The sequence below is a fragment of the Sminthopsis crassicaudata genome, chromosome 5, assembly GCF_048593235.1.
Source record: "Sminthopsis crassicaudata isolate SCR6 chromosome 5, ASM4859323v1, whole genome shotgun sequence".
In the NCBI taxonomy this organism is placed as follows: Eukaryota; Metazoa; Chordata; class Mammalia; order Dasyuromorphia; family Dasyuridae; genus Sminthopsis; species Sminthopsis crassicaudata.
Window position 1 is genome coordinate 29417116 of NC_133621.1, and position 17960 is coordinate 29435075.

The window sequence follows — 17960 nt, forward strand, 5'->3', positions numbered from 1 at the left end:
ATTTTTTGTAATTGTTTGGAGTTTTGGGGAGAATTCAGGCAATTTCCTGTCTTTTCTTCACCATTTTGCTTCTGTAGCTCCAAGTCTCTTCCTCCCACCCTTGGCTCTTAGTTTTATATTAAATGCTACTTATCATTTTGAGAAAGGTTCCATTAATTTTCTAGTGTTGTTGTTGTTGTTTAATCATAATGAGTTTTGTATTTTGTCAAAGACTTTTTCTTTCTATCCATTAATATATTCATGACTTTTGATTTCTTGTTGGTCAATTATGCTGATAGTTTTCCTGATATTGAATCAATCCTACACTCAAGGAATAATTCCCACCTGATCATAGTGTATGATCTTTGTGATACATTGCTGTAATCTTGCTAGTATTTTATTTAAATTTGTTTGCACAATTTTCACGATGGAAATTGGTCTTTAGTGTTTTTTTCTCTGTTTTTGTTCTCCCTAGCTTATGTGTTTAAATCATATTTGTATCATTAAAGGAATTTGGAAAAATTATTTAACTATTTTTTAAAAAATCTGTAAAGTATTGAGATTAATTGTTCTTTAAATGTTTAATAGAATTTGCTTATGAATCTATTTGGTCCTGGGATTTTTAGTTCACTGATGTCTTGTTCAATTTTTTTTTCTAAGATATGGTTATTTAAATATTCTATCTCCTCTTCTGTTAATGTGGGAGATTAATTTGTTTTTGTAAATATTCATCTGTTTCATTATTTTATCAGCTTTACTGGCATATGATGGACAAAATAATTCCCAATAGTTAGTTTAATCTTTTTTGGTGCTACATTCACTTTTAATTTTTTGATGCTAGCAATTTTCTTTTTCAAAATCAAATTTACCAATTAAAAAATATTTTATTGATTTTCTTTAGTAAAACCTGTCCTTAGTTTTATTTGTTAGTTTTCGTTTTTATTATTCAAAATCCCTCAATTTTCAAGATTTCCATTTTGGGACTTAATTGAGGATTTTAATTTTTTGTTAAATTTTTATTTTTAATTACTTGTAGTTCCCAAGTCATCAACCTGTTCCTCTTCTCTTTCACTGATATATGCATTTAGAGTTATACATTTCCCTATAATTACTGCATTGACTGAATACCACACATTTTAGAGTGTTCTCTCATTTTTATCATTCTCTTTAATGAAATTAATGATTGTTTTTATAATTTGTCCTTTAACCTCCTCATTCTTTAGAAATAGATTGTTTATTTTCCAATTAGCATTTAACATATGCATCCATGTTCCTTCATTGACTATAATTTTTATTGTATTATGACATGAAAATGATACACTTACTTACACTGATTTCTGCTTTTTTGCATTCAGATCAAAATTCACCAATGGGCTATTTGTTTTTGTTGTTGTTGTTGTTGTTTGTTTATTTTTTTCTGTTGTTGTTTTTGTTTTGCTTTATTTTAAGGTACCATATCCAAAGTTATGATTCTTTGTATTCCCTTTCCATTTTCTTTAGACATCTAACATTTCCAAGATTATATTCATCTTCTTGATGTCTTTACTTTTTTTTTTTTTTAGATTTGTCTAGTTCTTAGAGAGGGGGAATTTGAGGTCTATTATGAGTGTAGTTTTACTTGTAATTTTTCTCTTGTAATTAATTTAACTTTTTCTTTAAAAATTTGGATGCTTCGTCATTTAGTGCATATATGTTTAGTTATTATTTTAATCATATGTACCTTTTCATGCTTATCCCTGTAACAAGAAGATTCATTTTCATGAATCCAAATCCAGCCTCATATACTTACTAATTGTGTGATTCTGGACAAATTACTTAATCTTTTGTTTGCCCTGGAGACAGGTAGGTGGATTAGTGTCTAGGGTTACACAGTTAATAAATGTTTGGGGCTGGATTTGGATTCACAAAGATAAGTCTTTCTGACTACAGGAGCAATATTCTACTCACTGAGTATTATGGACTAATAAAGGTGCAATATTTACAATAGCTGACTTGACCAATTCCATGTACTGATGTAGTTTTTTTAAATAGATGCTATGTAGACACAGAATAAGTATATAATTGGTAACTGCATTTGACAAAAAAAAAGTTCTTGTGACATTTCAATTATTTATTTATGGTGATAAAACAACATAATCAATGAACTCTGAATTAGAAATGGATTGCAGTGAAAGATGTGATATAGACATTTATTATTTTTATCATCCTGAGCTTGGGGTTTATTGTGCTCTAGTTTTCCAGGAAAATTGAAAATTAATCCCTCCAAATTAAAAAAAAAGTTTTTTTTAATCATAAATAATGGATTCGAGCTGGTCAGATTGCCTATTTAATAAAGTAGGAAGATTTACAATGGAACTGACAACTTTTATTTTTATTTTTTTCTTGTTACAGATGGACCCAATTCAGAAAGCAGTAATAAATCATACATTTGGGGTTCCTCTTCCTCATCGAAGAAAGCAAATTATATCGTGCAACATTTGCCAGTTGAGATTTAATTCTGATGTAAGTTCATCATTTGTTATTCACTATAAAAATTCATTATATTTTTTCTAATCAGAAAGGAATAGAGCTTCCTTAAATATTCTTCCATAACTGAAAAAGTCTATAGTTGTTATTATATTGAAACTGTATTAATCTATGGTGTGCCCTTCTTTTGGAAGCCTGCTTATTTTTTGATAAGGAAAAACAGTGCATGTACTAAGTTTTGATTGTATAACTTAGTGGTACTTTAACACCATTGCTTAGTGCACAAAGAAATGGTACATGGCCCTGGGTTACTTGATGTCCAGTCAGATTCTCAGCCACAGAGGCCCATTAGAGGCCCACTGACTTGAGCTGTATGTGCAGGGTTAACCCTTAGCAAAGTTGTTCAATGGACAATATTTGTCTTTTCTACATCTACATTTACCCTCTTCATTCACTCAATTTTATGTTTCCATCTTGGCCCAGATTACTGTTAACTAGTCACCTGAGTATACCTAAGACATTCCCCTTGCATTGATGTAGTTGTCAAGGGGTGCTTAAAAATTTACTTTAAGGAATGAGATTTCCTTAAGAGAATTTAATGCTCCATAGGGAATGCCCAAGAGTCTGAATACAATATGAGAATTTCCCAGATACAGTACTTCAAGTCCTCCCACCCTAGCATCTTACCACCATCACCTTCCAAGAATTCTGTCTATGTTTTCTGTTGACAGTATTCCTGTGTGGTTTTGACTGTAAGGCTCAGTATCACTCATGTGACTAATTTTGAATAAAGATGATGCTGGGATCAATATATTTTTCTTCCTTTGGGGCAGCCTACTTTTTGAACCTTGGAAACTCTGCTGTTTGGAGCAGCCAAGCAAAAAGAGGATAGAATTTGCATCCTTGTCTGGTGAATTAAGAGGTCATATAGCATGCCGAACTAAATTATTCTCTATTTTTATCCTTTCGTTGCATGAAGAAATCAGTGATTTTATTGTTGCTATTTTTGATGTTGTCAATTGGCTGATTTGGTTTCTTGCTGCACCTGCCTTAAAATATAACTGTCTAGTCCTTTATGTTTTCAGATTCTTTATAAACATGACCTACGAAAATTCACTTATACAAGACTTAAAAAATATTCTTCTTTATGCATTAGTACACTCTCTCAGTGATGAGTTAATTTTAGAAAGTTCAGTTTTACTATTTTTAAAATATGTGGGAAGATTCCTTTTGTTGATCTCATACAAGATATGACCATTTTCAAGAACTTTCAGGAACAAAACATTCTTGTTACAGTAGGTGTGTAGTATAATGCAATGAACCCTGGCTCTGCAATCTAAGCATTTGGGTTCAAATTCTGTCTCTAAATTGGACAATTTAAGTTTCCAAGGCCTCAATGCCTTTATTTGTACAGTGAGCAGGTTGGATAAAATGGATTCTAAGATCTTTTCAAACTTAAAATAAAACCTATTTTTCTATGTAGAAACTGTCATAAATCTAAAATCTTTCTTGAATATTTAATAGGTAAATAAAAACTACTATATTTGGAGATATTAAACCGATAGTTGGTTTTTAACTTTCACAGATTAAAAAAAAAAAAGTAGTAAACCATAATTACCAAGAGCAATTAGGAAACTGAGTACATGCTTCCTAAATAATAAAAGTCAGATATCATTATTGTTTCTTTCTCTTCCCTTTCTTTTCCTCTTATTCTCTTTTTCTTATATTTTTCTTCTGTTCTGCTGCTTCTATTCCTTCCATTCTCCTTTTCCCATCCTTCCCTTTCCCTTCTACTTCTTCCTTTTTATTTCTTTAATCTCTTTTCCCTCCCATTCCTCTTCCTATGTTTTGTCTTCTTTTCTCTTCTTCCTTTGAAGTTTAGGTAGAAAAAGTTTTGGTATAAGTTTCTATCACACTTATGTTTAATACCCTGTTTATTATTGCATAGGAAGAGAAAATCAATGCTTTTTAAGGTGACTAAAATATGAGGGTGCAAGATTATCCTCCTTTATAACTCTCCAGCATATTAATGTTTTTCTTAAACCATAGTGGCAAAACTGAGCTCAGTGTCTTAGCTGAGTTTTGATGAAGGAATTCACCTCACATCTTCTGATTACAAATGCTGCTCACTTTACACTATATAACATTGATTTTCCATATATAAATATTCAAGTATATCCAAACATATGACTCCCATTTATACACATATGTGTGTATCTATTTAAAAAAAATAACTGAAGTTTTCTTTTAGGTGTTTTTGGTCATTTCCTTTAAATGAAACTTTCAACCTTCTATGAAACTTGTTTTCCATGGATAAACGACTTCTGCTACTTTCCAAGATTGTCAGGTTATTTGTCTTCCCATCTCAACTAGATGAGTAGACCATCAGTACTATTTCCCTTCAAAAGCAGTCCTTTGGCATAATCATTAACTTTCACAAAAAGAACAGGGAACTCTGTTGAGATTCCTTTGTTTTGTTGCTCAGTGGCCTTGAGTCCAAAGGAAGCCATCTCTACAGAGTTTGCTGGTCACATAAGCTTCTCATAGAATCAAAATACAATGAGCAATGTCCTTTGAAGGGCCAGTTCTTGCCCAGTGTGTGCCTCAGAGAAACAGCATGTCCATCAGTGTTGCCTGAGAACCTCTTCTAGCTTCGAGTTTGAACATTGGAGATAATCCCTAACAAAGAAAAACCAATGGGTGGATCATGAAAGAAAATATTGTCCAAACTCCCACAGATTTCAAAATCTAAAGAAAAATCAGGTGGGCACAGAGAAACAATTGTGCCCAAAAATAACAAAAGGATTCTTTGAAGAGATATGAACCCTTTAGAGGAGTTTATAATCTCTTATTTTAAATTTTGATAACCATCTGTTTTAAGCATTTAAAAATGTTATTCTGAAAAGGGGTCCCTAGATTTAACCAGACTGCTAAAAGATGGTTAACCATAATGGTTAATCGTTCCTTCTTAAAATGAAAATTTTAATAGTGGTAACTGGAGTGATGGTGGTAACACATTTAGCATGTGTTCATTTAGATTTTACTATATATAAGGATCTGGAGTTATAAAGCCTAAAATAAAATAACCCTTATCCTTAAGAAATTTACAATCTACAGAAGGATCCATAAAGGTCCATAGTCAATCAAAGAGTCTGAGAAGGAAGGCTGGACTGATTTTATTCAAATAGAAATCAGTTAAGTGAGATATATCATTTTCTAAGCAGAAAATCAGTTATTGGGGGAAGAATCATTCTGAGCCTATGACTTGCTTAGGAGAGGCAAATTATAAACAGTCTATACATCAATTTTTTGGACAAATAAGAACAGAGAATTAAGTGAAGATAACTGAATTATAGAATTTAGTTCAGAGACATAAATAATCTCTGCAGATTTCTAGTGCAATACATAATAGAAAGTAATCCCCATTAAATGATATGCATTCAAGTCTTTGCTTGAAGAACTCCAAGGACCAGAAATGTCTTTTCTTCCAAGGCAACCCATCTCATTTTGAGGTAGTCTAATTGTTAGGAAGTTTTGGTATGGTAGGAGTGGAAATGTTTCAGTTTTACTATTTTCTTCCTTAAAAGCTGCCTCCAAAAAAAGATCCAGGAGGCAGTTAGTGATGAAGGACTGTGGCTCAGGACAGAGATTACATAAAGGGTGGAAGAATAAAGTTTGGGCTGGATATAGGAGTAGATAGATGCACAAGGAAGTGATTGGCTCACCAATTGATTGGTCAAGGTCCCCAAAGGAGAAGTAAACTACTCTATAGCCAATTTTCATCACTAACTTCTAAGCAGTTGTGATTTATTATAGCAGTAAAATGGATATAAAAACAGAAAACACGGTCAAAAAGTATCAACTTCACCAATGAGGGTTTTGGAATGTTTGGGCTATTCTTATGAATGGATGGATACATTTCCCCCAGCCATTCCCTACCCAGTCAGGAACACAGAAAAATGTTTTCAGGTATGACTTAATTTCAAGGAAGTAGCTTGAGACTTGAAAAAAAAAATCTTGTGTTCAGGTCTCAGAATTCTAGTATCCTATAGGGACATTTTAAATTTTAGGATTTCTCAAAGGGCAGAAGTCAAACTTTTAGTTATATGTCCCTTCTATAGGAATAGTTCAAAGTACAAAAATGATTTCATTACATAGCAAAGGAAGTGGACATCCAAGAAAAAAACTTCTATTTTGAGATCCATGAAATAGTTTGTCTGCTGAAACATCCAAGATCCCCTAAGAAACTGCATGAGATACTGTTTTAATTTGAATTTAATTACTTTTTTCTCTCTTTATGTAATTATATACATATCTCAAAAGAGCTTTGGATGTTACTAAAATCCCCCCAAAATTAAAATTTACCAAATCTAAAAATTGTTAAGTGTTGAAAGGTATGTTTATGTTATTTTTTTTTTTTTACTGGAGATGATATTTGCTGTTGATGATCATTCATTGATTTGTTTTATCCTTATTAATGTATTTTTACATCACTTTTATTTCCAAATATATTTTTGATACTTTCTTTTCAAAAGCATTATCCCTTGTAGCAAAGAATAGAAAGAGAAAAGACAAAACCCATATATCTAAATTAACCAACATAGCAGCCAGTTCTGATAGTATATATGATCTGGTGACCTACAACAAAGAGGTCAGGGTTAGCAATGGATTTTCTTCCACCATTTTCAGGCCAAGCCTGATCTCAATAAATCTCAGATTTTTGTTGTGATTTTTTTTGTTTGTATTTCTAGGATGCACCCACGTCGTTGAGTATATAGAAAATGAGATATACATAATTCTTTCTCCACTATATAATCATTATAATTTCTACTAGATTCATTGCTGGTGAAATCTGCCCTTTAATTAGGCAAAGGATGCCCCTTGATTATCGAACTCATGAGCTCATTAAAATCTCCTTCTCTGGTATCTTGGGAACTATCTGAGTTTGGGGCACTAGTTTAGGTCACATGAAAAGTGGGTGTGTGAGATGGAGGAACTCCGTGTACAATAGAAATTTAGTAATGAATTGGAACTATACACCAAATGCAATGTTAACCATGTAAAGAACCATGATGTATAACAACAGAGTAATTAAAATAGGATTAACCAGTTTAATTCATAATTACTAGTAATTATTATCAGAATGCTAATATTCAAACTTCACTGGGACAAAATATGGTTTGCAAGACTGTTAATTATCCATTTTTATATCTTACCTTCTTTTATACTCTTTAACTAATACTCAGGTAAAAATCTGTAGACCATTTAGTTGGACCAATCTTTTCCTCCAGTTGGGCCTTTCCTGGCCATTTTCCCTGAGTCAGTCACTTTTTCTGTCACCCATCAATGCCCCTTCAGGAAGCTTCACTGTACCTCTGTGTAACTGGGCTTTACATCATGTCAGGAGGGCAGGGTTGCTTCTTCTGAAGAGTTCCAGACTTTTGAAAATGACAAGTTCACCTATTTAAGTAAAAGAAAGACAAAAAAAGGGCAACCTCATCCCAGGAAAAGGCAGTTCACATGCTGACATCTATATACTCCTGGGTAAAAGCTAAGTCAGATTCTCTGACTTTCACTGAATCCCTGGAAGCATCCCTAAAGGACTCTGATACTTCATGATGGAATGGCTCACTTCCTTCGTACATTCACTGGATTATGGTCCAGCAGCCTATTAGGAGATTTTGTATCATCTCCTGAGTCTTCCAGTTTACAACCATTTTGGAGCGTTATCACCAAACAGGGCAAATACTTTAGCATTAATCATATGGGAATTATTCCCCACTCCACCCCCTCCTCTCTACCCCTGTATGTAGGAACAATAGGAACCTCAGCTGGACATACTTCCATGTGGAATTTTGTTGCACATTGCTGTGTTGTTGTTTTTGTCTATTTCAACTGTTTCCGATTCTTGGTGACCCCATTTGAGATTTTTTTTAGCAAAAATAGTGAAGTGGTTTGCTATTTCCTTCTCTAAATCATGTTAAAGATGAGAAACTGAGGCAAACAGGGTTAAGTGACCTGTCTAGGACCACACAAATAGCAAGGGTCTGAAGCTAAATTTGAACTCAGGTCTTCAGAACCAGCTGCTTACACATTGTTATATGTTTATTTGTTTCCTGATTCCATTTATTCTACTTTGCATTAATTCATACTCAAATGAGATGGTATTTGTAAAGTACTTTCACATAATTAGGGCACATTAACATAGGCAATTAACAAATATCTGTCTCTTTCTATCCCTCTTTCATAAAATATGTTTTTTTATCCTTTAAAATTCTCATTTATTTTTGTTTCATAATATTGTATTACATTTTTATTCCATAATTTGTTTAGTAAATGATTTCCTGCATTTTGTTCATTTTCCCTTCAAATACTGTATTGCTGCTTTAAATATTTTAATTGTATCATTTTTTTTTTCAATTTTTCACTTCTTTGAAGTGTGTACCTGCCAGTGAAACCTCTGGGTCAATGAATATTTGTATGGATAATTCCTTAACACAATTCCACTTTTTTTGGAGGGGGCAGTGATGAGTGTGTGGGTGAGGGGGTCATAATTCCAAATTGCTTTTTAAAATTATCTCCGTTCACATTGATGTTAAGTAGCCATTACTATTCCTCTCATCAATTTAAAAAAATAATTTTTCTTGATATCTTTCAATTTCATATGACCTACAATTCTCAATGTATCTCCTACTCTTCCTCTGGAGAATCATCATTTATAATAATGGGTAAAAGTGATAGAAAGAAATAGCAAAAACAACAAAAACCACATTATTTATGTAACTTTCCGTCTCATCTCAGCAGGGAAACTCATCAAGGCTAACTATGGGCATGACATTTTATTTTTTTTCTTATTATTGTAGTAAGTTTATTTTTAATACACAAAGCTTTATGAATCATATTGCAAGAGAAAAATCAGAGCAAAAGGGAAAAACTATGGGAGAGATTAAAAAAAGAAGTGAATATTGAATGTGTTGATTTACATTCAGCCTCCTTAGATCTTTTTCTGGATGCAAATGATATTTTCTGTCCAAAGTCTATTGGAATTGCCTTGGATCACTGAACCACTGAGAAGAGCCAAATCTTTCATAAAGTTGATGATTGCACATTCTTACTGTTATTGTGTGCACTGTATTCCTGGTTCTGCTTGTTTTGCTCAGCATCAGTATGTGTAAATCTTTTCAGGCTTTTCTATAATCAGCTTGTTAGTCATTTTTCATAGAACAGTATCCCATTACCTTCATGTGTCATAACTTGTTAAGTCCAATTAATGGGTATCCACTCCTTTTCCAATTCTTTGCTACCACAAAAAGAGCTGCTACAAACATTTTTGTGCATGTGGGTCCTTTTCCCTCCTTTATTATTTCCTTGAGATACAGACTTAGTAATGACACTGTTAGGTCAAAATATACAGTTTTATAGCTCTTTGGTCATATTTCCAGACTGCTCTCAAGAATGGTTGGATCATTTTACACCAATAATGCATTAGTGTCCCAGTTTTCCCACATCTCCTCTCATATTTATATTATCTTTTCCTGTCCTCTTAGCCAATCTGAGACATGTGTAGTGGTACCTGAGAGTTATTTTAATTTGCATTTCTCTAATCTAATAGTGATTTAGAGGAATTTTTATATAATTATAAATGGCTTTACTTTTGTTATCTGAAAATCTTCTGTTCATATCCTTTGACCATTTATCAGTTGGATGCATTCTATTTTAATTCATTTCTTGTTATTGGTCTTGAGTGTTTATTGTTGTAATAATTCATTGTATCATTTTCCTGTTTACTTGTAATCACTTCAGAAGGATCTTCATATGCTTTCCCACACTCATAACATTCATAATTTCTTGAAGCACTTATCACTAGTCCTTACCCCATTAGTGTAAATTTCTGCATGAAATTAAATTCATGCACCATGCAGAATAGAAAGAGAAGTAGAAGAGAAGTGAGCGAGTCTATGAATTAGAGCTCCACAGGGAGGAGGCATGGATATGATAATTAAGAAATTTCCTCTAAGTCTTTGTTCTTTGCATTTGATTATCATTTGTAGTCTGTAATATTATTCCTTTCCTTTTTGATACAACTTACATTGTTTTTCTTATAAATGATGTCTATTCTCTGTTTTAATTACAAACCTTTAAATGAAATGGATTAGAATTTGCCCCAAATTCCAATCCTTTCAAGACTTTAAATTTGTTTAAATCAGAGGAAGGAAATAATATATTCGATCTGACCATTTCAGGATCAATAAGATCATAACAGTTTATGTATTGATGACAATTGACAATATGATGAAAATAGGATTGAGAGTTACAAGGGCCTTTAGAAAATAAGATTACAGATTTAAAACTAGAAGAAATTTTAGAGGTCATATATTCAGCATCTTCATTTTCCTACTTTTGCACATTTATAGGACCATAGGTTTGGAAGACATCTTACCCATGGTAATTTAGGTAGTAAGTGCCAGCAATAGAACTTTATCCCTTATAATCCTAATCCCATGTTTTATGTTTATAGTAAAGGAGCCAAATAAAATAAAATAAAATAAAATATTATAAGGAATAGTCTAAATACCATAATTAAACACAACTAATATTAAAGTTAGATCAGAATCACAGAATTTGAGAGTTGGAAGGCTCCCAGGGGTCATGTAATATAACACATGTGTAAAAGCAATCCTTACCCTTACATACCAGACAAATTGTCATCCATCATCAGTTCTGAGACTTCCAAGGAAAGGGAGTTCATAAGCTCTCAAGGCAGCCCATTCCATTCTTGGATAGCTCTACCTATTAGGAAGAGAAACTTTTTTTTTGTTTGGTGTTGAAAACTAACACTCTAGAGGCACAAAAAACTTTTCCAGTCAAGTGGATCATTTTTGTTCTATTTTAGTGATGTCTGCACAGTGTGACCACTGTCTGAGAATCACTGCACCAAATCCTTGAGCACAGATTCACTTTATTTACAGATTCTTGAAACCTTATTTGACATGCCAAATGTAGACTGGGAAAGTGCCTTGCGATATGTTGTCTCTGTCCAAATTTATGTTTTGGTTTAAATTGAAATGAATATCGATAAAGTTATTCATAGGGAAGCCAGTTCTTATCATGAGGGAACTGAAAATGACCAATGGAAGTACGTTCACCATAAGTTTTATGTATTAAGATACATGTGTGAGTTTTAGTTGGAAGCACCATGAATCATGTACAGATACAGTGTACCTAAGCTGGATGTGGACATGGACTGAGTGCATCTATAACATATTCCACATGGTTTGCATTTTAAGATATAAATGAACTGATTCTTTCCATCTGTAGAGATTAAAGCAAATAAATTTACCCTTAGCTGGTACATGCTATATCAGATCTCTTGGTAAGAAACTAAGCCTTTTCTCAGTTTCCTTATAAATATGCTTTCAGAAGCCAGACTCTGAACAGGTTTTATCCATTTCCAGAGCATTGCTTATTTTCTCCACATCAGTGAACTTGTCATGATAATCAACTTTTTTTTGTCCCAGCCATCAATCACTCTTGATTACAGCTGGGTAGAAGTTCTGTTCTGTTGATCAGCTCATCAGTGCACACAATATTACACCTGGAGGCCACTGACAACCACCCCTCCTTGGAAAGAATCATTTTCCTCCAAGACTTTGTGATGCAGCTCATATTCAGTATTTTAGAAGGGGAGATTTTAGCATAAGTTTTCATAAAATGTTTGTGAGACAAATTTTGTCCATTTTTATTGGCTTTCATAGTTACATTTTCTAGTTTGAACTGGGAAGCATTTATCTTTAATGTGTGTTTTATTTTAAGAGTCTTTTAACAAACTTTCTACATACTTAACATCTTAAAAATAAGCATTTCTTTAGTTTTTCAAAGGCAGTCTGTCATTACTGTTCATCATTACACTGTTGTAGCTTGGCTGACTGGTGGGAGGGCCTGCTTTACAGTTAGGAGGACCTTGTTTTACATCTTACCTCTGTTGAAGCCAAATTGTGTGACCTTGGGCCAAATTATTTAATCTTTCATTGACATGGACAACTGTGATACAGGAAGTTGTTTGTGTGTGTGTGTGTGAGAGAGAGACAGACAGAAAGAGACAGAGAGCAAGACACACATAGAGAGAAACAGAGAAAAAGAGAGAAACAGAGAGACAGAGAGATTCCCATAGGCAATGTAGTAAAACCAATAGGCGCTTTCTCAGAATACTATTTTTAGATCTAAAAAATAAAATACTCCAGATCACAAAGAAAAACAATTATATTGAAATGTGGTATGTATATGTATGTGTATGTGTGTATACAAACACATATAATACATAGATCCTTGCTCTACTACTCCATACCAAATGTTATATCATGAAAGTTTTGTCATCACTGAGAGTTCTCACACACACAAACATGATAAATTTATCATTTCTTCTTTCCCCCAGTGGTACATAACAGGTAAAAAATGCCTTTATATCTAAGCTAACTGTTTTTGTTGTTGTTGTTGTTGTTGTTGTTGTTGTTGTTGTTGTTGTTGTTAATAGTTTTTCTTTATGTAGTTGATTATTCCATGACCATGTTTTTTTTGAATATCTGATTTCCTAAAGTGCTTATATAAATACCCTTTAATAATTCTTTGCTCTCCCATCAAGCTAGCCAGATCATTTCTTTCCTCTACTTTATTGTATGTATTTGTTTTTTAAATAATCACACAAAGTTGAAAACAATTTAAAATGTTCTAGAAACCTTTTTTTTTAATTTTAAAAGCTATAGAACACACTATAATTGGAACACAAATACAAAATAAGAAAACAATAATTTGATTAAAAATTATAATTTTACATAAAAACCTTCAGTAATAGAAGCTCACTTTTTTGTCTTTTCTTCCTTTTTTTGGGACAATAATGTGTTATTTTCTTTGGATTAAGGAAGAGTTATGTTTCTTTCAGCTATGGACACTGAGACATGATTAGATTTTATTTTTATCTACATAGTAACAAAATTCCTGGAAAAATGATATTCCTTAATGGACAAAAATTAGATATAATATTTTTAAAATTCATAAGCAGTCATTGGGATTTTGTTTTCAAAAATAATATGAATGATAAATGGAAAATCAGATATTTCCAGTTGGTTCTCTTAAGTTTGATCTTTCTCAATTTTATGTCCATGTACTAGATTTAATTATAGTTAGATCTATTCTTCCTGGTTCCCTTTTCTTTTTCTTCTACCCCTTTCCCTTTGCATCTGTACATATCTATTTCTATGTACATATGCTTATATGTTCATATATAGCATGTGTGTGTTATAATTGGAGAGTATTAATTAATATGAACAAGTTATGTAATTCTTATTTTTATAGACCTATCATTCATCTATCTTTATATTTGTCACTCTGAATTAGCACTTTGCTGAGAGTCACATCTAACAGGAGAATACAAATCTCAACTGTCTTAAATAGTGACATTTTAGTGAGACAATGCCACCAGGAATATGCTACTTTTTTTTCAACTTAAGCCACAATTTCCTTTTTTCTCCTTATAAACAATGACTATAACTTTAAAAGATGACTTCAGAGGCTGATTTAATAAAGGTCTTTTTAATCAGCAAGTGAAGAGATCTGTAGTTTATACATGGAGATGCCTAAGTTTATAGGATATATAGGATAGGATAGCATAGCTATTCCATCACTTTTCCAATTTGAAGTGTTAGCACTACTGCATTGTGGCTGGAGCACTAGACTTGAAGCTAAGAAAGACAGCTTCTTTCCTCAGTCAACAATTAGTTTAATGACCTGGGACTCATTTTTTAAATCTGTAAAATGGTAACACTCACTTCCATGTCCCCCACATCTAAATAAATAAAAAATTCTTTTTTTTTCTAGTTCTAGTGATCTAGAACATATTTAGTTGTAATAAACCTTTAAAGGGGAAGACTATGTAAGCAGTGGGGAATACAGAAGAAAATCCTTCAGAAGGATCCAGGTGCTGCTAGGATGGAAAAATCTGAGTGGACACTCCATGTAGGAGAGCATTAAGAGTGAGACATTTGCTGCTGCCTGTACCTGGCCAATCTGTAAAGATCATTAAGTCAATTGGAGGGCTTATTGCAAGCCAGCTCTCATCACTCTCAGAAACATCATTTCTCATATTTTGTGTTCTATTTTTATTGAAATGTCTGAAAGCTAAAAGGAGAGAAATTCAATTTTCATTGCTTGCGTTAGATTCTCTTGTAATATATAGATATATATACATAAATGTACACATGTGTGTATAATTATCTTTGTGTATAGACACACATACACATATACATATATATATATACACACATATAACAGTCATGGATATTTGAAATATCTCCAGAGATGCTTTGATATTCTTTGCACCCCAGCTTATAAAGTCCTACATTGTAACTTGAATGAATGATGAAACATTTTTAAAGCATTTACTAAGTACAAAGCCTGGACATCAAAATAAACAATTCACAATATTCTCTACTCCCCCAAAACTCACATTCTAATGGGAGAAAACCATACATATAAGGGATTTCCACTGGATGGCCAATAGGAAGCCTGAGTTAGACCTTGGACAGAGACAGAGACAGAGACAGACACAGACACAGAGAGACAGACATAGAGAGACAGAGAGACATAGAGACAGTGAGAGAGACAGACAGAGAGAGAGAGAGAGAGAGAGAGAGAGAGAATGAGAGACAGAGGCAGAGAGACAGAGAGAGACAGAGACAGAGACAGAGAGAGAGAGAGAGAGAGAGAGAGAGAGAGAGAGAGAGAGAGAGAGAGAGAGAGAATGCATGTGCAAGTGTTCTCTGTACAGCACCACCTATATTATAAGTTTTATCTGGAGTCTCATTACATGCGGAATTCCCACCATCTCTGCTCTTACTGCCATGTCTGAAATGTTAATTTTGCATCCCAGAAGACAGTATCTTTGCTACATGTGCAGAAAAATCCCTAGACAAATTTTAGAGGTCAGAAGCCTCTGATGAAGGCACTTGAAATTCTCATTGTCAGAAGCCATATCATTAAGAATCAAAAGGAATCTCTAGATAAATAGTACATAGCCATATGTTGAAACGATGTCATAATTTCAGTGCTTTTGAAGCAAGGAATGAGTGACTGGGGGTTCTGTTATGGCAACAAGAAGTTGGCAGGACAAGTGACTTAGTACGATGGTGTCATTGCCATCTGGCAATATCTGGGGATAGGTTGGACTAGGGAGAAAGGTGAATTCTACTTATAGTCTCCAAATTTCTTACTCTGTGGTAAATTTTTGAGTGTCCTGTCCAAGCTATGGAAATCAACCATTTGCATGTCATAGAAAAGAAGAAGGGACTTGCTATTATGGGAAAGTAAGAACTAAAAATGTAGGGATAGCCTCAAAATTGGAGAAGTAAGAGGGCACATTAATATAAAGGCTCAACACTTCCAAGTTCAGTAGGGTTCCTCTTGAACTGTTATTCCAGCATCACACTTACTCTTAATAGATCCCAACTTTCCCAAAGCACTTTGCTTTCTCTACATCTTTATATTTCTCCTATATATAATCAGAAAGTGACAATGTCTAGATTTTAAATTCATCCAGAGACAACATTAGAATTTTTCTGGAACCACCATTTCAAACTCTATCTTTTCTTCCGATTCTGAGTTCATGCAGATTAGGACCAGATTTGCATTTTGATTTTTTTTTTCCTTACCAGATGCTATAAGTTAACTTGGCTGTGAATTAAGAGTTGGGATTTGATAGTCTGCCAGCAATGACCATAAAATTTGTTATGGAACATCAGAAAAAAAAGAAGATACTTCCACAGCCCAGCTGTTGTGTCTCTGTGCTCATCAAACAGAGAAGTGGAAGCAGAGTCATAACCAAGATGGAGAAATTGGGACAATGATCCAGGTTGATGACATTTTAAAATTACTAAGAATATTAGTACCATCAGCAGATAAGGAAAACTGAGTTTATGTCTGAGATACAGAAAATACTTAGTGAAATTAGCAAGCTGCCAGATTGGATCCATTTCCAGTCATACCCTAGGTGAATAGTTATATTCTAACCTGACTCCAAGTTATTCCATTTCACAGTAGCATCTACTGCAGCAGCAGCTTTAAAATGTTCCAGAATCTCTTCCTCAACCCCCTACTGGCTGATGTCTCTCTCTTTGGAGCCTTAAGTTCCAAGTTCTTCCCAAGGTATTTCTCCCTTTTGCTCTCCATCTTCCAAATTTGTCTGGGAAAATTGATTTGATGCCTGACCTTTCCATCTATTTTCTATAAATACCAGAATTGTTAGTAATGGTTCTACTTAGAAGCACAAACAAAAACATTCCTCCCACATAATCAACTTCTCTTTTTCTAGTAAGCTACTTGACAATAAAATCTAACTTACAATCTTACCCTTATAAGATAGCTTATTTAGTTTCAAGATGTTTAGGTCAAACAGGATGATCTTAAGTTCTCTCCACATCCCAGACTATATAGGGCAAGGAGAGCAGATGGGGGTATCAGCCTACTTACTGATAGTTGATAGGTGGCAAAAAAAACCTAGATTCCCTAAATAATTATCACTCTATCACTCATATTGATCTTAACTAGTGTCAGATTTGGTTTGTCAAATTGGTTCATTGTCTTCAAACCCTTTAAGAGTTTGAATGGTAAAAGAATTATGGGTTATGTATATATGGTATAACCCATAATACCATTGTTTCATCTTTGCCTTAAGGTATTTTGGGTTTATTTTGTTTAATATTCATCTTCAATTGCTTGTCTGCTTTCCGTACTTAGCTCAGAAAACCATGCTTGTATTCAAGTCAACAAGGAGATGCAGTGTGGGTAGTATAGTGAAATGAATTCAGCCTATAGAAACACTCATAGCAATTTACAATCCTTAAAAGTTTTCTACAACACTGAAAGTCAAGTGAATTGATAATGTGTGTCATTGGTAGGACTTGACTCTAGATTTTTCTGACTTTGAGTTTAGTTCTCTAACTTTTATAAGTGACTATGTCTCTAAATTTCCATTGACCTAATAAATTCATTAGAACTCTGATTCCTTAACTCTTACTGATCCTTTTTTTTTTTTTTTTGCTGGTGCAAATTTGGTTCCTCATTCAATAACTGGTCTTTGAAATTTAACATCCATTTGCCACTCTAATCTAACAAGTGGCCCAACAAGACAAGGGTTTAAAAAAATAGTCTCAGCTAATTCTGGCAGTGAATTAGAATTTTTAAATAGAAATTTTGGATTTGGTTTCCTTGATTTCTCTTTCATGTCATAATGTGTATTATATAGTCCTGACTATATCTCTATCTATCTATCTATTTTGCTGAGGCAATTGGGGTTAAGTGACTTGCCCAGGGTCACACAACTAGGAAGTATTAAATGTCTGAGACCAGATTTGAATTCAGGTCCTTGTGACTTCAGGGCTGATACTCTGACCATATCTTTTTTTTAAGAAATTGTACAAGTATAAAGTCCAGGCTAACTCCCTGAAGGGCCTCAGAATTGGTCAGAG

General features: G+C 33.4%; 1 protein-coding gene across 3 annotated transcripts in view; it reads left to right on the forward strand.

Annotated features, from left to right (window-relative positions):
- ZNF385D (zinc finger protein 385D) overlaps positions 1-17960 on the forward strand; it is a 374854-nt gene that overhangs the window by 218735 nt on the left and 138159 nt on the right. For all 3 annotated transcript variants that reach the window (XM_074269009.1, XM_074269010.1, XM_074269008.1), the window contains exon 3: positions 2371-2481. In XM_074269009.1, the coding sequence (XP_074125110.1) occupies positions 2371-2481 (111 nt within the window). The remainder of the gene's footprint in view (positions 1-2370; positions 2482-17960) is intronic.